Source organism: Molossus molossus, unplaced genomic scaffold (genome assembly GCF_014108415.1).
Source record: "Molossus molossus isolate mMolMol1 unplaced genomic scaffold, mMolMol1.p scaffold_m16_p_3, whole genome shotgun sequence".
Taxonomy (NCBI): Eukaryota; Metazoa; Chordata; class Mammalia; order Chiroptera; family Molossidae; genus Molossus; species Molossus molossus.
The window spans coordinates 34702632-34726976 of NW_023425366.1; the positions used below are offsets into that span (position 1 = coordinate 34702632).

The following is a 24345-nucleotide window of genomic DNA, read 5'->3' on the forward strand; positions in this document are numbered from 1 at the left end:
ATTGGCCTATGGACGGAAGAGTCACGAGACTGATTTCTGGTCAATGGCACACACCTGGGTTGCAGGTTCCATCCCTGGCCCTGGTCAGGGTCTTGCAGGGGGCAACCAATCGATGTCTCTCTCTCTCTCTTTCTCTCTCCCCTCCCCACTGCCCTTCTCTCCCCCACTCCCTTCCACTCTATCTAAAAATCAATGGAAAAATCTCTCCGCAGGTGAGGATTCACACACACACAAAGTATATCTATAAGTTATAAAATTTGGTATCTACTGGAAAAATAAAATACATACTCTATCAGAAGGTAGGAGAAGGCAATAACCAGCAACAACCAGCTTAGCAGGTAAACCAAGGGGCTCTGGGGGATAAGTTAACACCTGTCAGGGGCCTGCAGTCAGCAGTGCTGCAGGTGCTCGATGGTAGATCAGAGCATACTTAGATGCCTACTGTCACTCCTACCATCCCCACCAATTATATACTGTCTTGGTTTTTCCTACAACGATTTGTGTGTGTGCGTGTATTAAACCCATTCTATTCTACTCCCTTCTTGTTCTCAACTCCAGTGTACTCTACACATTTATCCTGTTCAGACATTAAAATATTAGGTACCATTTTTCTTGCTCAGGAAAAAAAACATTAAGTAATTTGACATATTCATCCATTTGAAAATAAACATCTTTTCAAAGTTACTTATACTGTCCTATATGCTTTCTAAAAGTCAATGATCTAAGAAAAATATTTCTACTGTTGTGACTTGGAGATTGTGCACAGAAATAATAAAGCACGACTGCATGGCACTGGAAGTCACCCACACAAGGTATCAACATGGGTATTTAGAAAATGTAAGCCTGTGGAAGTCCTAATAAACTGTAGTAGATCTGCACAACCCCTATCTTGAAACTGAGTAACTGCTGTTTGATTTACAAAATACATTAATAGAGAAGGGGAAAACCAAACCCACATGCTGTCTTTCTGAAAGACTATCAAACTCTCAAATGTGTATATAATACTATTCACAGAAAAGAAAGGCTCTATTACGTGATAAGCATTTGATGTTTTCAAGTAAATAATTTCAACCCTTTAAATATGTCAGAATCTATGGGAAATATGCTATGCTATTTTAGTTCTGATGGATAGGTTTTCTTTAAAATTGTATTTGATAAACACAAATTATCAAATCTCTAGTGTCTTACCACATCTCAAATGTATAAAATCCTGGCTAGAAATAAAATATAGGCCTCACTGTTTGTATGGCTAACTGTCCATTTCTGAAATAAAACTTCTGTTGGGGTCCTCTGCCATCTTGCTGACAAAAGACAGCCTGTCCCTGAGGATGAGCAACTCCTAAGCTCACAGAGAACAGCTGCCACCTACCTTCTTTGTTGTGCTGAAGTCATAGACAACTTCTTTCTCTTGATCTCTCATTACAGGCTTTTTGGAGATATTTCCCACATATATGTGACTACGAATGACAGGCAACAGGTCAAAGGAGGACTCTGCAATCTTCTTCAGGGCATCAGCTATGGCTTTATCATGGGACTCCACAGTTTCTTTGGGGTTCAGAGGCAACTGTGAGACTGTACTGGCAGCCGGAACAGAACTTGGTTCCTCATCTGTCACTGCAACTTCAGCTTGAGGGAGGTTTCTGCGGGGGTGTTTGTTGACTCCTTCTGGAGTGATGCTCCCAGTTTCTGGTTCTGGGGACGCGCTGTCCAGGCGCAATCTTTTAGCACTCCGCAGTGTACAAGCTGACAATGTCCTCTTTCCACTTGAATCCTGTTGCGTTCCCAACTCTCTTGACTTATCCTGGTTACAGTCACCACCTGAGCTGCTCCCTGTTTTGACAAAGGCAGTTGACATGGAAGTGATTGCTTTGAAGCCAGTTATAGCACTGACTGGCCCTGGTAAATTCTGACGGTCAGCAGGTGGCCCTCGGGTGAGCTGAATATTCCCTTTGAGGATGTTGAGAGTGCGGGCCCTGGCAGATAATTCTGGGTACATGGTGTCAAGGATTTTAACAGAATTCTCCTGGGGCGCAGCCACAGTAGTGTGGGCTGATGCACAAGGAGGCAGTCTGCCGGGCACAGGGAGAGCATGCTTTGGGGTGGTGGCACAAAACTGCAAAGGCGATGACAATATCCTCTCCCCAGTGGGTACAGCAGATGGGGATGGAGATGTACACAAGGGGGAGGCACGCCCTGGGTCTTCCAGCAAAGGCGACATCACAGATGGCATTGGGATCTCATTCAATGGAGAAAGCTGGCCAACAGGAGAGGTGGGTGAGGAAGGACTGGAACTTGATATCAGAGGAGAAACTGGGTGTGAAGTCCTAGGAGGAGTGGCAATCAAAGGAGCAAGCAGGGGCGGCAAAGGGGGCCCCACCTCCTGCCGAATTTTACTTAGAGTGTCAGCAGAACAATCTGTAGGGGTAGAGGTGTCAGCATTGTCCAGAATGGTCTGAGTTTGAGGTCTCTGGGTTTTTGTGTTACCTCTGTCACCTGAAGATGACTGAGAAACTTCACCTGGGTTAGTTTCAACTCTGCCAGATGCCGAAGTCTTTACTGGTTTGTTTGTCTGATCTTTGTTTGAAATCTTTGATCGATTCTTGTTTTTGCCAAATGGCTCCAGTTTCGAGTTATAATACGTGTGATCAGACGCAACAATCTGAGACTCAAAGATCTGATCATAAATTTCAGAACTAATCCTTACACTAGGTTTAACAGGTCTATTCCGCAAACGACTTTTATCAAAGTTAGAACTCTGGCCACTGCTGGAAATATCCTCTTGGGTGCATGGAAGATTACTGTCACATGGGGGCTCCTGAAATGGAGAGCCAGGGTGGCTGGTCTCTGGGGACTTGTCCACAGAAGTAACGGAAATGAAACCAGCTCCCGGCCCTCCTCCATCTGGGGAAGCAGGGATGTCTCCAGGGGTGTCACACAGGATAACCTGATCCACATTTGGCACGAGTGGTACCCCGTTTATGATGGTCCAGTTGTCCCCCTTTTCAATGACTAGATTTTGGTCCTTATTTATCAGCACATTTATAACTTCGGAAGTCACTGTAGATATCTGACACTGAAATGTCCTTTCTGTCTCACAACCAGCACTGTCGTCTATCTCAGAACCCTGGGGTGGGGGCTCCGCTAGTTCTGACAAGACCTCGTCCCCACTGTTGATCAGCCCGGTCACATCCAAGTTATCCTCAGGTCTGTCCTGAGTGTTTTCAATAGTAGATGCCCCGCCAGTGGGCGAACTGTTCAAACCGTCTGTTGATGGGGGTGGGTCTGAAGGGTGCAATGAGGAGCCATCTGTTGGCTGAGGTGAGGCTTGTTCTTTTATGTGTTCGGTTGCTAGGCTGTCATGTATACTGAAGAGCAGTAAATTACTAGCGTCTTTCACATCTGAGTCCTCATAGTTGGACTGAAGTTCCTGCCCAATCTTGGTGAGCACCTCAGACAGTGTTTCCAAAGAACACTGAGTGAGCTGACTCGCATCCCTTAAGGAACAATCATCTTCCTCTGATTCAATCCACTCTTCACAGGTTTTGAGTGTTTCTTCTTCACAGAGTTGCTTTCCATACTTTTCTCCTGGTATTTCACTTTGCTTTAATTCTTTGTTCATTTCTTTGTTTAGGGTTTCTTTGCTAGAATATTCAGAAACAGAGTCCCCTGAACTATAATCTCTTAACTGACAACTTTCAAGAAACATAACCACCTCTGACGTAGAAAGTCTGTCTATCTCAGAGAGTGTACTGATATTGAAGTCCTGCAGTGCTGAAGTCAGACAGCCCACCTCTGCAGAAGGCCTGGTCTCGGCAGCACTAGCATCCGCAGCTCCTACAGTTCTTCTGGAGGCCTCAGCGGCATCCTGCTGCTGCTTACCCATTACGGCTTCAGGCTCATTTTCACCCTCACTGCAGCTAGGGGCCTCACTCTCCTCCACTTCAGTGTCACCACCTCCCACCTCCCGAATGCCTGTGTAACAGTACAGAGGACTAGGAAGGCTGCTTTGGGGGATACCATGTGTCTCATCTTTTCTGCCAATCGCTGGTAACAAGGCAGCACCTGTGGTGCCCAGACCTTCGGAAGCACTGTCAGGAGTTGGCGACAGCCGTTTCAGAGGCTCTTCCAGGCTTTGCTCTCCTCTAGGAGAGTCCTTTGAAATGGCCAGGGCTTCACCACCCGATCTGACTCTCTCTCCACAAGATATTTCTTCAACAGGAACAACTCCTGACGCTGCCATTTCTGTGGCTGGAGAAAGTGTTTCTGCACCGATCCCAGATGAATCCAGGTCTGTGGTATTTAGACATGGATGCTGGTCCTGCAATTCTGTCTGCACTGCAGGTTCCGTCATGTTTTGGTTTGGGACTGGGGTAATTTCAGAAAAAAAAGATAATTTACTATTTGTGGAACAATGAGAATTTTCTCCTGGTAAAGAACCACTTGGAGAATCAAAATCTAATTTTCTCCAAGTGGTGGATCCTTCTGGTGAAGTCCTTTTTGTAGTAGCCACCTCCTTGATGTTCTGGGTTGTCTCCTCTCTTTCTCCAAATCTTGCTATAGATGTCACATTAGCAATATTCTCTGTTGCTGAGGCAGGCTCCTTCCTATGTAGTCTTGAAGGTTCTGATCTAGCACTCTGTGTCGTTTCAGGCCTGGCCTGCTTGGTGATAACTGACACTTGGTTAGGCAACAATGACACTGACTCTCTATTGTCTAAGGATGGCACTGCCTTTTGTAACTGATGGTTGGTCTCTTGTTGATGTTCTGACTTAGCTCTCAGCCTTTCTTCACCACCTCTCCTTAACAGATCACTATGGTGCCAAGAAGTGCTTTTAACTAAACCAAAACCACTCTTGATCAAGCCTGACTGAGACTCTACTAATGGTGTGAAATCTGACTGACTTGGTGTGAGCTCAACTCCTGGACCCTGGTTTTCAAACTGTCCACTTTTCACGGCTTTCATAAATACTGACTGAGGAAGGGCACACACTTTGGTCATACCTTTTACAACTTTTGTACATTCTACTCCACTACTACTCTGATGACAATCAGATGCTCCTAATTCAGGGTTCATAGCATGCAAGCTATTCTCTGGGTCATTTGCTCCTGTAGAACACTCTGATGGCTCAGACTGCAGACCTAACACATTTGAAGTTCTAGCTTGTAAATTCTGTTCTGAATGACACACTTCTGTAGGGATTACTTCAGTAGGAACATGAGTCTCATGACCACACTTCAACCCAGAGGAAGACTGGGGATTATTGTAGACAGACAATGCTCCCGAGGTAGAAGAGGAAGAACATTTGGCTTCAACATCAAGTTCTGTTGCATCCATTACATCACCTTCAATTTCTTCAGATTCAGGTGATTCTGTTAAAACAAACCCTTGCCTATCTTCTCTTTCCTTTTCCAATTCTCTAGATATTCCTTGAAGATGGTCAGAAACTGATATGTGATCTGATTTACAAGTGGTTTCATTAGGTGGTGTCCACTTAGTAAAGTCTGATTTAGGTGATCCTATCATTCTGGACAATGGAGTTTTTCCTTTGGATCCCATGAGTTCATTTAATGGCCTCCTGCCAAGGGGAGAATAACACATTTCTGACGTGCCAAGGGCTGCTTCCTTCCCTTGTGCTAGGCTGCCAGACGACTTCTCCATACTCACACTTCCGGTGGGTTTACAACGTGTTTCCTCAGTTTGCACTGACTTATCCATCTCCCTAACCTCTCTTTGTCTTTTTGTCTCACCTAAAATGCTTCTAGTCATGAATTGAGAAGACACTGTCCAGTGTTTCTCATGAGCTAAAGAGAACGTGGCTGTAGGTTCTTTCGGTGATGCTGTAAATGTCCCACACCCAACCGCTGTCACTTCATTTCCTTCCAACGTGTTTAGAGCTTTGGTAGCTTCATGTGATTTGGGCTCTTCCTCCCATGTACCACTTCCATTATTTTTTCTGGATGAGCCAAAACAATCCAGTGCCTCAGATGTATCATCTTCTGAAACAGACTCAGCAGAATTTCCATGATGGGCTGAGTCATTATCACTGGAATCTGTATACTCTCCAAAATAGGTTTCCTTAAAATAAATGAGTTATACTAGTTAGTTAATTAAATACTAATTCAAATAACTGAAATTCAATTAAATGCATTAAAAAAAAGTACATGCTTCCTGAAGAACCCTTTAGAACACATAGGAGGACAGGTAATTTACTCTCTGGAATCGCTGCAATAGGTGGGAAAGTCTCAATCACAAGTACAACACTGATTTGCCCTCTCCTAATAAAAGTGCACCTCTTCCCAAAATTACCCTCACTCACACCTCTTCTCCCACAACAGGCTCTTCCAAGTTCCAGTCCACACACAGCCTTGGGTGTGGTTTGTTCTCCTAACCTCGAAACACTCCTACTTCTCAACTACTCAACTACTTCCAATCTTCTGGCCAAAAAGGTTTCTGACTCTGGCTACACAACCTCTTTTCCTCACCCTCCCAGTCACTCCTCCACACATATCTGACTCATGTCTCACTCGACCCCAGAGCGTCACCCTCTATGCACCAAATGGGTCATTACTCCACGTGACGATCATGGACAACACTCGCCACACATTTCCTCACAAGTGCTATACCTTGGATTAGCACCTGGACCTGATCCACGCCTTCCCCTTCAACAGTGTACGCAGTGACAACTCTCTCTCCCACCCAAGCTGTCTCCACTCCTGTTCCAGTTATCCTGCTTGACCCCCAACTAGCCCCCTCTTGTGCTAACTACCTTCATCACGTGTGATCCACCAAGCGAGCCCATTCATCAACCACCTGGCCTCCCTGTTCAGTAAGGGAAATGGCAGTCTGGGGAAGACTAGCCACTACTGACAGAAATGCTCCTGACCGAAACCTTTCCATCCCTGAGTTCTGGAGTACCATAATCTGGTTTTCCTCCACTATCCGGCCACCTGTTTTCAATCTTTCTTTCCTCTTCCCCTTTTCTGCTTGGTCACGAATGTACTGACAATTCCTCAGGAGTCTCTGAGACCCCTTCCTCTTCTTCTACACTCTTACTGAATGATATCACATGGTCCTATGGCTTCTGCTGCACACAAATGCTGATGTATCTTGAATATCTGTCTCACCACAGCCTCCCTCTGAGCATCATGCTCATGAATCTAAAATTCACATTGCATATATCCATTTGGAAATCACACATACACACTTAATATCTAACATTTTACAAGTTATCTTCTCACCCAAGTAGGGCTTCTTCTTACTTTTTTTATTTTCCAACACATTGACTCTTCTATGTCCCCTAATAACCACATTGAAAATCTCATCAAAGGCTGCTCATTCAAGCTCATTAACATTTTTCAAACAGTCCACACCTCTTTAATTCCAATGCAACCACTGAATTAAAGTGTCAAGAATTAAGGAAATTGCTGATTAAATGATTCCCCTATTTATGGTCTTGCTCCTTTCCTGACTATCCCCACTCTCTACCCATTCGTAGCGACTAAACCTTTCAAATCAAGATCTATCATCAGGTTCACTTATTTGAATACATCAAGAATTTCCCACTGCCTTTAGGATGAAAGGAAAAGTCCACAGACATTGTGGACCTGGTCTGTGTGAGTGTTCCCCAGTGTCAAGTTCACCTCAGCTCTACTCCTCTTCATAAACAGCAGTGCCACCTGAAACGCCTCACTCCCTCTTCAACACTCAGCTAGGACCCTACCCCCTCCACCTGTCCTCCATTCAGGACCAAGGTCCTGTCTAGGTCCTCTCCAACAGGGTGCCCTTCCTAGCACTGAAGTGCTCTACTGAGGCCATGTAATTGCCTATTCCTAATGGTCCGACCACCACACAAGATCCAACCAAGTGGGAACCATCCCATACCCTATGTCACCTCAGCATTCCTGGAGCCTAACATAATGTCTAGAACACAACAGGCATTCATTGTGTTTCCTGGATGAAGGAAGTGACTCAAAGTTGTTAACTGCTCTTTAAGCCAAAAAAGTATATAAATCTGTTTCATCAAAATGACCTTTCTTAGAAGTTATAATAAACCATTCTGCAAACACACAAAAAGTTGATGAGTCCATGAAGTGAAAGTGGGGAATTCAGCAAACTAGGTTAATGTATGCTACATACATGGATTTACCCATCTCTGAAAAACTCTATGGTTGCAAACGTTTTCAATTCATTCATTCCATGTCTGCTAAGTGCCAGGCACGAAAGATAAGAACAATTAAGACACAGTCCTCCACAGCAGACTTACAATTTTGTTGTGAATAAAGACGAAAATGCAACCATGATAGAAAGTAAAAAAAGTCATAAATTTTTCAGTCAACTACATGTTGATCCTAAGGGCACTGGCAGGTATTTTTAAATTCTATTACTCTCTAATAAAATCTGGCCTGAGTACCACAAATGTTCTTTGAGTATGGCTAATATAATAGGATGGGCACTGTGCCCACTTGGTGACTCCAATTCCAAGTGCAAACTCACAGGTGCAAGTGAAGAAGGCAAGGTGCCCCGGTTTGGGAAGGACCCCAGAGGGGGTGATGGCACTGGAGACAAAAGCGGAGGGGGAAGTTTGAAGAAGTCAACTGCAGCTTGAAGATCTTCATCAAAGGAGTGATCATGATCAGAAAAGTCAGTACTGTCCTCATCATTCCTCTGGACTGAAACTTCAGGATGCTGGTCCTCATTATGGTGGGCTGCTGCACAGGGTATCTCTTCTCCCACATTTTTACATGCAGAGAAGTCACCCTCTATCTCCATAGACAGCTCTGCCAGACATGTCTGCACAGCTGAGGCTCTGAGAGGACTGCCTCCTACCCGAGTGGGCATGTCATCTTCCCTGGACTCTCTGGATCTAGACGTTTCTTGGACAGGTTTTGCTGTAGAAATAAAAATTAAATATCAAATATTACAATATCAGGAAAACTTAAAAAAAAAAACAAAAAAAACCCTCAACTTATTCTAAGAGTTCAAAATGTTTGCAATGTTATAGTCAAAAACATATTTTTAAAAAACCATCCCTTCCTAAAGACTATCCTATAAAACCTGAACACACTTCACGTAAGTATGCTTCACTCATAACAAACAGGAGGAGAAGACAGGTAGATGGATGGGATGCTCGTGACCCCTCCACAGCAGATAGCAGGACGCAGCAATGTAACGGGCCCTGGGACCTGCTGACATGCTCACTATCTCGGTGAACCTTAAAACCAGTAGTACCTGGGAGAAACAGCTTTGTGCATGCAGGTTAACAGGGAATACAATTTTCTCTGTCTCACAAGCAATCCAAAATCCATGGATATCAAGCCTATTCCATGACCATATTAATACAATGCTCTAAAATTAAGGAACTAGGTCACATGAATACTTTTTAAGCAACAGGTCTTGTCTTGATCAGAATAGGATGGGGTAGGAAGAAAGAGCCCAGAAGCCAATCAGAAGATGATCCCAATAACCAAAGCCGGAGAAATCTGAACAATACATAATGACAGTACTGAATTATAATACATAAAATAAAATAAATACCCATGAGACTATCATGACAGAAATAATTAGAAATATCTATTTGTTATATTTGAAAGCTATAAAAATATGTTTTACAGAAGGGCTCAGGACTCATGGGAGAAGTGACAAATAAAAAAGTGAATGAATAGATAAATGGTAGAAAAGAGATAGCTCTTTCTTATAGAAGAATTCCAATTACTAAACGCAAAAGAAATGAGGAAAATACAATAAAATCTACTAGACGAAGTAATCAATACAGTAAATAGTATCCATGGATGGCTGCTAAAATCAGTGGGCTATAGTTGCAGAGAAAAAATATTTGCAGAGTGTCAAAGTATCTCCCCAAAGACAATTAACTAACAGAACTTTACAATGGAGAAACCTGACAGACGCCACCTTTAAACAAGTGATCAAGGTTTGCATTCCCAGTGAAAATGCATCTCCACATCCCCTCTCCCCGTGTACAACAACCTAAGCAAAGTGAAATATCACCACGATGGAGTTCTTGCCATAAATACATGGCCTCAATCTAATATGAGAAAACATCAGATAAGCCAAAACTGACAGACTTTCTACAAAATCACCTGTACTCTCCAAAAGTAGAAAAAACATGAGACATGGAAAAGACGAATGAATTGTCAGACACGGGGAAAGGAAAGGAAGAATGATGGCTAAAAGCAACATGGGATCTTGGAAAGGAAAATGACACTGGTGGGAAAACAATAAAACTCACATGAGGTTTATTTTGTTAACAGTATTATACTAAGTCTTCTGTTTTTGATGATTGGTGATGGAAAATGTTAAGCTTCAGGGACTCTGAATGAGGGGTAATAAGGGAATTTTCTGCACTATTTTTGTAACTTTTCTCATGAAAACAAAACAAAACAACAATATATTTTAAGATATAAAATTCCAAAGATACCATGTTTTCCCTTCTACTTGAAAAAGCTAACATTAAGGAACAGATTTAACCCTTGAAATAGTTTTAAATAAACATATACAATTATTAAACAAACAATGTCCCTTTTAATAACATCTTTAACAACATGAAATCAAGTGTTTATATAAAGTAAGACTACTGACTAATACAGAAAACTGAAATGTTGCCTATGAGCATTTTCCTTAGGGAACATGAGTCAACTGCAGAACCTGAGAGGAAAAAGTAGGTGCACATTTTCTACAGACTTAGAGCTTCAAAATCTGTGAATTCATAGCAGCTAATCAAAGAAACTAGTACAAAACAAAAAAAGTTAAGAAAGAGTTTTATCTTATGTAAGATAGCAATCTTCTCCCCATCCACTCCAAGTAACCAATACCTACTTCCAAATCTCAAGTCCTAAATTCAGTGTAACTGAGAATGTGGTAGAAAGCCTCTGTGATACACAATAGATTAAGTCAAATTTCTGAAAATACATTATTAGCTAATTGTGTTGTACAATAATAAACTGACAGTTTTTACCTAACCATATCAGCATCCTAAAGGAGACTACAAATGAAGAGTAGAGTGTAACCCAACATTTCAACCAAAGTAACTGGTAAATTACACAAAAAACAAATTAAGCTAAACTGCTGGTAGGTGGATGGAACTCATGAAATGAATGGAAAAGCTGAGCATCTGCAATCTTCTGCACCCACCTGCCAAATTTGCCTCCACTGTGGGTCCTGCCAGTTTCTCTGAATGTTCTCTGATGAAGGCCGCTATTAAAAATTAAAACCCAAATGCATTTACTGAGATTGGTATATAAGTCACACTGCAGGGAAAGGAGCTTTGTATAAGTAAGGTACCCATTCTACTTAGTTCATTCTTTGGTACATTAAGACACTAAAAACTAAAGACACACAATAGCCATGGTAAACATTTCTACTTCCATGTATGATACGCACTTCTGGAAGCTTCTCACTCACCTGGGACACATCTGCTGCTTTCACCAGGTACTCTGTGTGTTGTGTTTATACAGAGCCAGAGTTCCTTCAGAAGTAGTTTTACTTTTCCTGGGAAAGAGAATAAAGTGTAAAGACATGTTATTTGTTTCAATCTGTACAAGGCCAAAAGATAGTCCTGTGAAATCAACACTTACCAGGAATATAAAAACTAAGTAACTTAGATATCTTCCCCAAATTCAACTATTGTGCATAATTCAGTTAGCTACTGATGGAAAGGTCTGCAATGCTCTAGCCAAATACTGATGACTGAATACAGGCTTGGGTTGTGTTTGAGTGCGGAAGGAGTATGTACCTGTTGTAAATAATGGCTTCTATCGCCTTTATATATGTGTGTAACAAATAAATCTTTGGCCTGTAAGTTTTCTACAGAGAGTGATACGGGATAAGGGAAGGAAGCAGATATAATGACTGATACAAGGGATTCAGGTTCCATGTATTCTGCAAAAAATAGGAGAGCAGAATCTCCTCAGTTACATGAGGTTATTAGAAGAGCCTCAGAGTCAACCACGCTATAATTAACCTGGGGGCTTCTTGGATCATAGAAAAGCCATTGGTGGTCTTAAGGGAAAAGGAAGTGGGAGACAAAAAGATGTGTGTGTAAACATATAAATAGAGAGAGATAATCACACAGAGAAGCATGTGTTTTTACGAGCAAAGCAAACATTTTGGGATTTGTATACATTTTTGAAGGGGTCTGTCTGGATTCCTAAAATGGCTAAAAACTACTGTTCAAGTTGAAAGGTCAACAGTAGTTGCAACGAAGACAGGCCCAACAAAATTCATACAACATTAAGAATATAACTATGGTTTTAGAGTGAGTTTAACATTAATAAATACACAAATTCCAAAAAAACATTATTCCAAAGCAAAAAATATTCATAAAAATATCAACAGCCTGTAGTCAAATCTGCTCACACAAATTGAAATTCAACTTAAAATAAGATGTAAGTATCAGGCAATTGTTCAGCCCACCTCAAAGTTCTATTACAGTTTCCTTGAACTTAAGTTCTTAAATTAACCTGAAACATTTATTTAAAATACTGAACTCTTTAATCCAGTCTAGAGAAGCTAAAAGACCAACCTTTTAAACCAAAATATCTCCAAGGAATCACAAGTTTTAAATAGGTCAGCCCTATGGAAGCCAGCAAACCGAATCACACCAAATAATGAGGTTCAGACAGAGGGACCGGGACAGAGGGGAAGGACAAAGGCAAGGGGTGGGTTTGAGAAGCTGGACATTTCCAACCTCCCGAGCCAGTCAGTCAACCCCTGACGGTCACCACGTGTGAAGCACATCTATTTTTGAGTTCCAAATTGTGTAATCAAGTAGCTTATCTACGTTGTGATTTAACCTACCCCAAAGCCTGCTTCCAAACACTGTAATCCCCTTTGCTTAAATGACCTGACCAGGATCCCTGCTTATTAGGTATACACCCAAAGCAGCAAACAGGGAACCTTAAAAAAAAAGAAAAAAAGTTACTTTTCTATTCTTATGGAGGCTATTAACCAGAGCTATGCCTATTCTAATTGAGCACTCTTTCATTACTTCTAATCTACAAATAAGAGCCATCCATTCCCAGCAAAACAAAACAAAAAAACCTTCATTGTGGCTTCACGACTTAGTTGGGGAAGAGAAAACCTCATTAAATTGAACTGCACACCTTAATCCAATCTTTTAAAGCACTTTCTTTATCAAAAGCCAAGGCATCTGTCAGTATTTCTGGACCTTTCTATTCCAATGACATGTCAGTTTCCACATGAATACCATACTTCTTTAATCATATAGTTTTATGTTTATGTTTTAGTATCTGTTCAGATTTTTCATTTTCAAAAATTTTACTATTCTGAACATCCGTTCTTCCAGATAAAGCTTCACTATCTGTTTGTCCTTTCCCATATAAAACCTCAGTGGTATTTTGAGTGAGACCTTATAAATACATTTGAGGAAAATTCACATCTTTATGCTTTGTCTTTCAATCCAAGAACATGTTTATTTACAAATGCAGGTCTTCTTTAATGCTCTTCAGGAGTGTTTCATAGTTTTTCTCATGGAAGCACAGCACACTGCTTTTAGGTCTTTTCCTAGACATCTGATGGTTCAGTTGCCATATGAGATGGGTTGGTTGTTCTTATTCCATCCCTGCTCTATAGTTTCATAATGATATGTTGTGTCCTCCATGTTTATAACACCACTTTCCCGAGCTCCTACACTTGAATTTTCCAGCTGAGACTTTTTGATTTTTTTACAGTCACATCATTTTGAAATCATGACATTTTTAACTCTTCTTTATTAGTATTTACAGCTCCTAGTCTTTTGTGTTTACTCTGTGGCACTGCCTGAAGCATCCAATATTTACAGAATGGAGCTAACAAGAAGCATCCTTGCCTTGTTCCATAAGAGACAGTAATGATTGTGCTTTTGTTTCACCATTCTCAAGTGCAAATGTTTTTTTCTATTACCTACCATTTCTTTTATGAGGACTAGGTGCTGAATTGAGATATCATTCTTCTCTTAACCAACTGCTGCAGTATTCCTCAGAGAAATCCTAAGTCATAATTTGTCTGTATTCTCAACTACTAGATTTGAGTTCTTAAAATTTTACTTATATTCCTAAGTGACAGAGCTCTGAGTCTTGAGGATGTGTATGCATGTTATTCTTAACTGGCTCTGGTACAGTTATGGTAGTCTAAGACAATGAGCCAGTTATGGTAGTCTAAGACAATGAGACAGAAAGCACTATTTTTCTAAGTTCTAAAACAAATAAAATGATAACAAAGACATCAGTTTGCACTGAAGGCTGTATAGAGCTCATCTGTAAGCCACCTAGTCTTCTAAGGTGCTAGAGCTTCAAGTTTTTTATTTCTTCTGGGTTTTCTGTTCAGGTTTGCAACAACTTTTCTGAGTTAATTTCGGTAGGCAGTCATCCCTCCCACTTCATGCTTCGACTTCTGCGGCTTCACTCTATTGCGGTTTTTTTCAAATTACTATACTATACTATACTATACTATACTATACTATACTATACTATACTATACTTGAAAAAAATTGCGACAGAGTGAAGCCGCAAAAGTCAAAACGCGAAGTGGCGCGGAACGACCGTATATAAATAAAGAATCCTACTTCATGGAAATTCATTTATCGCGGTAGAGTCTGGAACTGATTAACTAGATAAATAAGGGCCGACTGAGTTTTCCTAGAAAAAGGTCCATTCATTAACATAATCAAATTTGCATATGAATTTGTTAATTAGGATTCTCCAACTATAATTTTATAGCTTTCTCAGTCCTGGTGTTGTTGAATTTTTGTTCCTTGCTTTCTTGATCAGACTTGCAAAGTTCTGTCGATTTCACCAGCATTACAAAGATACAGTGATTGGTTTTAATGGTCTCAAAGCAATTGCTTAGTTTCCTATTTCGGTAATTTATGTTTTCATCTTCATCAAATGCTTCCTTTTATTTTCCTGAGATGTCTGCTATATTTTTGTACCTTCTTAGTCATTCATTTTCTGTAATTCTTGCTTTCTAAAGTAATCACTGAAGGCCACAATATCTTTGAATACCATTTGGCAATATCGCAAAAATGTAATAAATACTGCCTTATTGTTTATTTCCAAAACAGTTTAGTATTTCCATTTTTATATTGTTATCCAAGAGGTATTTGTTTGTGTTTATGTGTTTTCAGTTACCAGATAGGTTTTGAAAGATTTTGGGGGCATGTAATAGATATTTTTACTAGTATCTTACTAAACATCAGTATCTTAATATCTCATATTAAACATATTAGTAACTAGTCAGCTTTTACATGTGTTAAAAGCATTTCAAATTATAGGATTGTGGTTTAAAAGAGTCGTGTAATATGTAAAGTATTGACCTCGCAGTTACGATTCCAATTCTATCTCCTATTTGGTCTGCTTTTTTATTTCTAAGAAACATATTAAAGTCTCCCAAGAAAATAGATTTAGCTCCTACTCCTAGACTTTCCAAGCATTTTACTTGGCATAGATATTCCCTTATAATCCATGTAAATTCATATCTAGGCTTCAATTATGTTTTGCCTTACACTACAGTTCAAGTTAGCATTTGCTTAAAATTTCTTTATCTATCCCTGTATATTAATCTTTCTACTTCATTTAATTTTAAATGTATTTCCTATAAATGTATCAGAGATAGAGATCATACACAAATCAGGCTGAACACTTAGGCCTTTCTAATATAAATATCCCATCTGTGCTCTGCTCTGGGAAGTTTCTGTCTGTTATTTCTCGATCACCTTTTCTCCTTTGGATCCGGTCTCCTGAGAAGTCCTAGTAGATGACTATTATGACACCCAGCTGTATCCTCCAGATTCTTACATTTTCCTTAATACCTTTTATCTCCTTGTTCTTCTATATCATGTTCTCAGAGACACCCACAACAGGTCTCAGAGACACCTATCTTGTATTTGTCCATTCAACAATTCAGCCTTTCTAAGTGGTGTATTTCAACAATCACTTTTTTTAAAAATATGTTTTTATTGATTTTTTGAGAAAGAGGGAGAGAGAAACATCAACATAAGAAACACTGATTGGCTGCTTCCTGCACACCCCCCTAATGGGGATTGAGCCTGCAGCCCAAGCATGTGCCCTTTTACAATCACATTTTTAATGTTCTAGAACTCCAACTCCAATTCATAGCAGCAGCCTATGTATAAATTCTTTGGACTTTCTAAAGATACGACTCTATTTTTAACATTTTATGTCGTTTATGATTTCACACTACTTCCTCAGGGACTAGCTCTTTTCCCTGAGTTTTGTTGCCTTTCTTTCTTGCCACTGCTGCTTCTCTGTTTTGGATGAAAGTTTTGGCAGGACATATTTGATAGCCAGAGTATGTTTTTCAGCCCACGTTTTTAGTGCTATATTAGCAATAAATATAGGTTCTCATTTCATAAGCCTATAGGGCCCTTTCTTCAGAGGGAGGAGAGACAGAGTGAACTTACATGGAATACAGAAACATCTAATTTTGGGGAACCAGGAGCAGTTATCCTTCAAAGCAGCCATAATTATCCAATTTTTGCACCCACTCTGGTGCCTCCCATGGCATAACTAACATTTTAGACAATTAAACTTTGGGCCATAGCTGTGGACAAACGTGAGAAACAGTTTCTGAATCCAGACGGTTGCACACTTTTCACCCTTTCATCATAATCTGGCGAGTGCTGCTCTCCTGTCCCTTCTCCCTCTCACTTTTGCTTTGAGGAAAAACAGGGCTTATGCCATAAAAACTTGCTTTTTAAGTGGTGCTATTTTCTCTGTAATTTGGGGCTTTATCACCAATAGATACCAACGCTTTACATTTCCTCATTCATTTCTTCCACTGGTGCTAAACTGTTTAACCATAAAGGAGGGCTATATTTTATTTTCTGCCATTTTTACTGGAATTTGAAAGGAAGGAAAGACACATGTGACATTCAGGCACACTTTTTTAAAGTGAAATCAACACTACTTCTACCTAACGTACAAATCTCTTTCAGAAGTCAGATAGTAAAGAAAAGCATTAAAGATACATTTAAGAATCAGAAATTAAACCCATCAAGGTCCATAGCTTAATAATTAGCAGATCCTAAAGATTTCACTTATTTGGAAAAAGGAAAATATACAACAAACAATATCCCTGTATCCCTGCCCTCACAGTGAGGGAAGATAAAAACAAAACAATTTTACTAGAGATAAAGTAACAAGTTTTTTGAAAAAAATAAAACAGAATGTAGGGACAAAGAGCAGCTATAGGAAGAGGTGGGAGGTTTCTGTTCAAAATAGTAAGGCCTGAGAATAGCCGAATTTTAGTGCAAATCTATCAGTCCAAAAGAGATCATTAAATTCAACAGCTGACTGTTACTTGGAAAAGCTAAGTGCTGTCCAGTCCTCTATTTCTCTCAGCAACAGCTATTACTAAGAGTCTGACTTTGCACACATAAGAGCAGAAAGAACAGAGTCAAAAGCACACGAATTATATATCAGTGACCGTGATAAATCAGTGCCCAGGCAACTTAAAGGTGTGAATTGCTAACGCCTTAAACCACACACACACACACACACAAACACACACACACACACACATCTCGTGTTCTGAACAAAAAAATTAAAGGAAAAGAAAAAAGATAAAGGAGACTTCTGAAGAGATACTCCCCCTCTATCTTGTACAAACCATTTAAGTGGTTTTAATAATATCCATTGGGAAAAAAACAAAACCACATTAGTGACATGTAAACATCATTATTTACATTTTAAATTTATCTCTACCAAAAAAGTGAGCGATAGCAGAGCAGAAATTCATTACCTCCTACTTAAAAATGGAGAAAGAAAACACAAAGAAAGTAAACGTTCACACAGTGAATAAATAGAAATATTAAAGTTAAAACCCCAATTTCTCAACTTACAGGGTTATACCTCTCCTACAAGATTACTCAGGGATAAACGGTACACTTGCATGTTCATCATTTCCCTTGTGACTTTGGTGACTACCACTTCACTTTTCCTTTAACTTTTGGCCTTCCCAAAATTCTTGTCTTCCAAAATACACTTATAGACTTTGACTCCAGGTTTCCTGCCTAACATAAACAATTTTTATATATCTGGCACCTAAGAAATTAAATTTAAGAATTGTAAACCAATGAGAAAATTATACTTAATTACTGAAAAGTGTGGAAATTATATCTATCTCTAACTAGTTTTGTTTCCCAAACAATACTGCTTTTTCACACTTTCTTTCACTGTGTCATTTTATCAGACAGTATGGTAATAACATACACAGATCTAATGATGACATGAAATAGGATACAACTTCTTCTTCTTCCATGAAACATCTACTAAGCCCTGGAACTTTCACAATTATAGGTAAGAGCAACCTCCCAAAACACTAAAAGTAATGCAAAAATGAAATTGGAATATACTCACTTTTATCTATGCTTCCATAAGAATCACTTGAAATCTGTGTTCCAATATGTCTCAACTCTAAGAATATGGGGGGGAAAAACTGTTAAAAAAGAATCTTGTGCACCAAAATAGAATTTTTATGTAAGCCATTAACTGAATACTCACCCTTTGCATGTTTCTGTTTAGAAAATTCATCAAGCCTTTCCTGTGAAAACAAAACACTACAGTGTTTGCAATGTACTGGAGTACAGCCATTCTAGACCTGATAGAAGAGTGGCAACCTGACAGGTACTGCTGGCTGTTTTCATTAAGGGCCTCATTCCTGACTCCTACATAATTAGGACACTGCAGTTTTACAAAGGACACTAAGGAGCCCTGAAACCAGAAATTTAACATGCGTGTGCACTGTTATCTATTACCTGTGTCTTCTTATATTCCTTTTCAAGTATATTCTTTTCATTCCTTAGTTGCTTGAAGTCCTGAGTTTGCTTGACAGCAGCCTCTTTATTTAAAGAGTGCAAAAAAAGTAAGAAATAAACATAATATACCAACTTTACAACTATCAATAAAATATTCAAAATCTAATCTACGTTTTTCTTCTTAAAACTTTGAAAATATTTTGTAAGATTATTGTGTGTTCAGCATTTTATCTCAGGAATAAATGCAGAAACACTTTTAGTTTAAAATATTAACTCTACTACCTACAGAACCATGGAATTGGCACAGGCCCTAAGAATCCTTTGCAATCCCAGCACAAGGGAGCCCAAATCCTCAAGTCAGGAAAGATTCCAACACACATAACCTTTAGAGAGAGGGAGGCCATGGTCCCCCCTCCTTATTTTTCAACAATCAGTAACATTCAAGGTTTACAGATTTTAGAACTGTAGTTTTATCTTAGAATACAGTTAGTATCATTCTCTTTATCTGGGGAAAGAGACAATCTTCTCTATGCTTACTATATTGTTACTCCTTTCTGGAATTCCCTTCAATAAGCTAAGTTGTGACTGCTAATACTTTTATTATAGATCTGCAGTGGACCTTTGAATAACACCAGAGTCGGGGCACCAATCACCAAGTAGGTGAAAATCCTCATATAACTTTTGAATCCCCAAAAATGTAACTACTAATAGCCTACTGTTGATCTGGAAGCCTTACCAACAACATAAACAGTCTGCTTAACACGTATTTTGTATATTATGTGTATTATACACTGTATTCTTGCAATAAAGTAAACTAGAGAAAAGAAAATGTTATTAAGAAAATACTGTATTCATTGAAATAAAGTTGTGTGTCAAGAGACCCATGCAGTTAGTTAAAGCTCAAGTTGTTCAAGGGTCAACTGTACTTTTAAGGCATTTTTATAGCTGTTTTCTGAATCTTCAGTCAATTATTCATTCCTGTTTTTGGTTCTGAAGCACTGTATAATCCAAGTATACTTTAAGAATCTGGGCAGTACTGAATATGTTCATACACGATCACTATGAAAGTAAAATCCCATAAAACACCAGAGTGCCAATCCTTTCTCAATTCCTTTTAATAAGTTGAGTATTTCTTGACCTGATTATAATGCTCTAACATTTACTAGAAAAAAAAATGTCACATGGAAAATAAAGGCTACATATTTTTAATTAAATTTTTGGAGTGATATAATTTTTTTTGGTTAATATGATCATATATGTTTCAGGTGTGGATTTCTATGTTACAAGATCTGTACATTGCACTGTGTGCCCACCACCCAAAGTCAAACAAAGGCTATACTTTTGCTTCAAAGGAATTCTGTTCTAAAAGTTGCATGCAGTCTCACAGGCATTCCAGACCTCTTTAAATACATTTCCTCGAATAGATATTTATCTCCACATACTAGCAAGAAAAGGCAATATTTAGAAAGAATACAGTGCTGCTATACGTATTGCCATACTACCAATGTTTGTGCAACAACCAAATCAAAGAAAAACTTGTTACTAAAATATTTATAAAGTTATGGTCTAAAATAATCAAGCTCAGTCTAGGTAAACTGATGTCTAGAAGTATCTTCTTACATCTGTATGTCCTGATCTAACTACATTCAAATCATTACTTCACACTCTAAATGAAAAATACATCATTCTCTGAAGCAGAGCACTGCAAGTATGATGAAATAGCATTCGGCAGGGTCAGTAAGCCACAGCAGGTAAGAGCATTGCTAAAGCCCATGCTGGAATGAGAGAAACATGTACCAGGGATGGGTCCAGCAGAGCCCTGTTCATCTCTACTGGATGTTATTTCCACATCCCAACCACCCAAAGAAAGGGGAAGAAAATATCTTGCCTTCAATTTCTGAAAGGTTTATTCGCTGCTCCATAAGGACTGATCAGATCCTCATAGGGCCCCTCTGCACTCTACCTACTCAGTATGGACGAGAAGCCCCTAACCAAACAATGGGGCATGGGGAGGACCAAGGACAAAGTGGCAATCCCCAAAGTAGTGAATTTCACAGAAATCTTTCCATAGGTTTTGTCATAACTATCTAAATCCATCAAGTTTCTTGTTACTAAAGGTAGTAACATTCTCCCCTGGCCAGTGTAGCTCAGTGACTGAGCATGCACCAAGAGGACACTGGTTTGATTTCCAGTTATGGCACATGGCCCAGGTTGTGGGCCAAATACCCCCAGCCAATCGACATTCTCTCTCTCATCAATGTTTCTCTTTCTTCCTTTCCCCTCCTCTCTTTCTGAAATCAATAAAGAAAAAAAAAATTAAGAAAACAAAAAAAGTAGCAACATTCTCTACTAACCACTGATTTCATTAGCAAAAAATGAGAAAGCCTCATGAGATTCAACTTTCAAAATTAAAACCTCTTATTAATTGCTGCTTTTAAGTATAGGCTGCTATTACTTTGAGTACATTTCAAGAATTTGCCACATTCCACTGTCATGCTACCATCCAGTAACTGAAAGGAATACAGTATTCAAATTTCTTCCTAATGGCACACTAAAAACAGTCATCCAGGGATATGCCATCAAAACCACAACTACTCAACTACTTCATCAAGTACTATAACCTCTTATAGTTACAAGTAGCTAGATAACAATAGTACAAATTACCTTCCAGCTTCTTCACCTTGGCTTCTAGTTTCTTCTTCCTAAAAATAAAGTTTTATATGTTAAAATTGCAACAAAAAAAGGATATAAATATATATATATATAAAACAGAAAAAATATACATTACATTTTATGGTATATTTATTTTTAATTACTGAGATTTATATAACAAAGTAAACGTCAGTCATAATGAGCATCACACATCAAACATTAAAATTTCCAGCAACTGGTCTAAAAGTAGAGCAAGAAAAACAGTATACCATTTAGTGTGTTATAGTTCTAAAATGGATTAAAGAAATCTGTATTTTTCTCTCTGAATCGCAGTGATCTCATCTACGAACGAAACTGATGTGTCTGGATGGTCTCCAAGATTCAGTGCAGTTTCTAACTAGGCAGTGCGACTTTCGGGAGCATGGATGGCAGGAGAGCTCACAACATCACTACAAGAGGCTGTGGCTGGAGATGTGCACTTGTTTTAGGATGGATTTGGTTCACAGAAGAGAGGTAACTCTCTGAGAAAGAGTCTCTGAGTTATTGCTACATGAACATTAAACTACTATATGTATAGTTCACAAGTTTGTTGAATAATGTGAATATAGTATCAAACATCAAAATAATCAACTGGATGCTTCTGAACAGCCTTTCTATGAATGGCAACAAAGATACCCATTCTGTAGGATATCTGTTAAAGTACTGATACAAAGGAGTAAATAATGTTCTCATACACAGATAAACAGGCATAGATGCCATACGAACAAAAACATGTTTACAGAGTTCTTTGTTTGCATAGCCCTTTGACATGTAATGGCTCATTTAACCCTCCTTAAAATGCTTCAAGGTAGTTATTTCCATTTGACAGATGTGGACACAAAGGATGAGAGACATTCAAGATTGCAGTTAATTACAGCCAATAAATCCAAAGACAGAAAGAGAAACACTATTGATTTAAGAATTTTCAAAGATGAAAACCCTACTACCACAGTAATTTTAAAACTTACTGAGCATCAGTTTTCAAGCATTCTTCTTTTACACGAGCATATTCCTGATGAGTATCCTGATACAACTTCAGAGAACTCTAAAAAAAGAAACAGATATATACTGTCAATTTGAAAGTCATGACAATCAGTAATAACTTATTTTGACCTTGAACAGCTAAATTATTATCACTTAATGGTATGAAATTAACCAAATAAATAATGTTAGGCAGGAAACCAAAGTACAATTCATCGAACATTTTAAAGGATATAATTAGATCTTTACTAAATGTAGTATGAATAATAATCTAATCAAACAAAGCTTTAAAATTGAAACTACATTAATTTTAAAGCAATTCTAAATCTTCATAACACTGAAAAGCTAATAATTTTTTTCAACCAATTAAAATTCAAGAAAACCTAAAGAAATTTTAGAACTTAATATAAGCTATTGTTACTACTATTCAACAATATAAAGTAAGTCATTATACTTAATAGCAACTGGAGAAAATGTGTTAGCACCAATCAATATATAAACCCTGATGGCCACTATGGAACGGGAAAGAAACTGTTACTGAATAGCATTATATCATGATATAATGTGTATACGATATTTCTTTAATCACCATAGCTCTGAGAGACGGGCTTTATGAACTCTTTTCACAGATGAGGGGTCTGAGCGTCCACAAGTTGACTTAAATCTTCCATAGTCACAGTGAGTGAGTGAGGAGGGCTTATCATTCAGGTCTGACTCCAGCTCCTGCTTCCTCTCAGATAGGGCTGATCAGATTATTATACAATCAGAAGTAGACAAAATTCAATGTTTTGGTTGTTTTTGTTTAACTTTCATTGCATAATCAAATTTATAAAAGAGAATTTCTACAGAAATAGGTAAATCAATCTGTTAAAGTACGTAAGAGCTCAGACAGATTTATGGTCATTACTAAAATGCCACAATTTGAAGACTGAGAGACACAAATAATATTCTGAGAAGAGCTTAGAGAACAGGTAGAGAAGATAAGAATCATCCCAGCTTGGCTACAATGTGTCTTATTGCAAACCACCTCACTTTATTGGCTTCAGATTTTTCTTATCTGTAAAAGCCATGATTTCTCTTCTAAGACTCCTATAAAGCATAAACCAAAGTTTACATAGAAAAACAAGCTTACACCATTTTAAATAAACTTGATCATGAAACAGAGAACATGATTTTGCTACCTTTAAGTTTAAATTTTTGCATGTTATTTTACACTTAAACTAAAAACACATAAATAACAACAAAAAAAGTGAAAAGGCAATCAATGTAGGAAACATGCAGCCACAAAAATTCACAACTAGAAGGTTCTCTACCGAACCTCTCATAAAGCATAAACAACTAATACAGAATTACATATCTAATTACCACTGTAAGGATCAAGCCACATATCAACTAGTTCAATGTTCATAAGTATAGTAACTCAAGAGTCCTGACTAGCACGGATTTCCTGTTAACATATAAAATGTCCCCTTATCCCGATTACAGTGAATTAGCAGCTCTTAATTAACTGAAGAAAAGCCTTGGGGGAAAATTACTTTAGGTACCTTTTTCTCTTCTAGCTCAGCTTTTAAAAATCCCAGTTCTTCCTGACATTTCTGCAGAGGAGAAATTTTTTGAAGCATCTGTTCCACTTGATGATGCAGAGTACTATTCTCTCTAAAAATGGACAATGCAGTAACACTGTTATACAAAAGAATCTACAGTGAATTGTTACATATATCTGTTGGGGATTTGTGATTATTTTCTAAATCGAAACAAAAAAGGAATAAAAGAATTTCTCTTTTTAAATACATTCTCTATACCAACATGATCCTCATGTTGCTTTTAATTTCTTTGGCATTATAGTCTATTTCTAATAAAAGTATATCAAAAAGCCACTTGA

At 38.5% G+C, this 24345-nt stretch overlaps 1 protein-coding gene across 6 annotated transcripts in view; it reads right to left on the bottom strand.

Moving 5' to 3' along the window:
• ICE1 (interactor of little elongation complex ELL subunit 1) overlaps positions 1-24345 on the bottom strand; it is a 58733-nt gene that overhangs the window by 20468 nt on the left and 13920 nt on the right. For 4 of the 6 annotated variants that reach the window (XM_036278795.1, XM_036278798.1, XM_036278797.1 and 1 more), the window contains 10 exons: positions 24008-24119; positions 22451-22527; positions 21456-21493; positions 18792-18874; positions 18538-18577; positions 18394-18450; positions 11420-11506; positions 11150-11212; positions 8495-8889; positions 1370-6076 (listed from right to left, as the gene is read on the bottom strand). In XM_036278795.1, coding sequence (XP_036134688.1) covers positions 1370-6076; positions 8495-8889; positions 11150-11212; positions 11420-11506; positions 18394-18450; positions 18538-18577; positions 18792-18874; positions 21456-21493; positions 22451-22527; positions 24008-24119 — 5659 coding nt within the window. Of the gene's footprint in view, positions 1-1369; positions 6077-8494; positions 8890-11149; positions 11213-11419; positions 11507-18393; positions 18451-18537; positions 18578-18791; positions 18875-21455; positions 21494-22450; positions 22528-23052; positions 23207-24007; positions 24122-24345 lie in introns of those variants that run through there. The other 2 variants (XM_036278801.1, XM_036278796.1) reach the window with 2 other exon arrangements.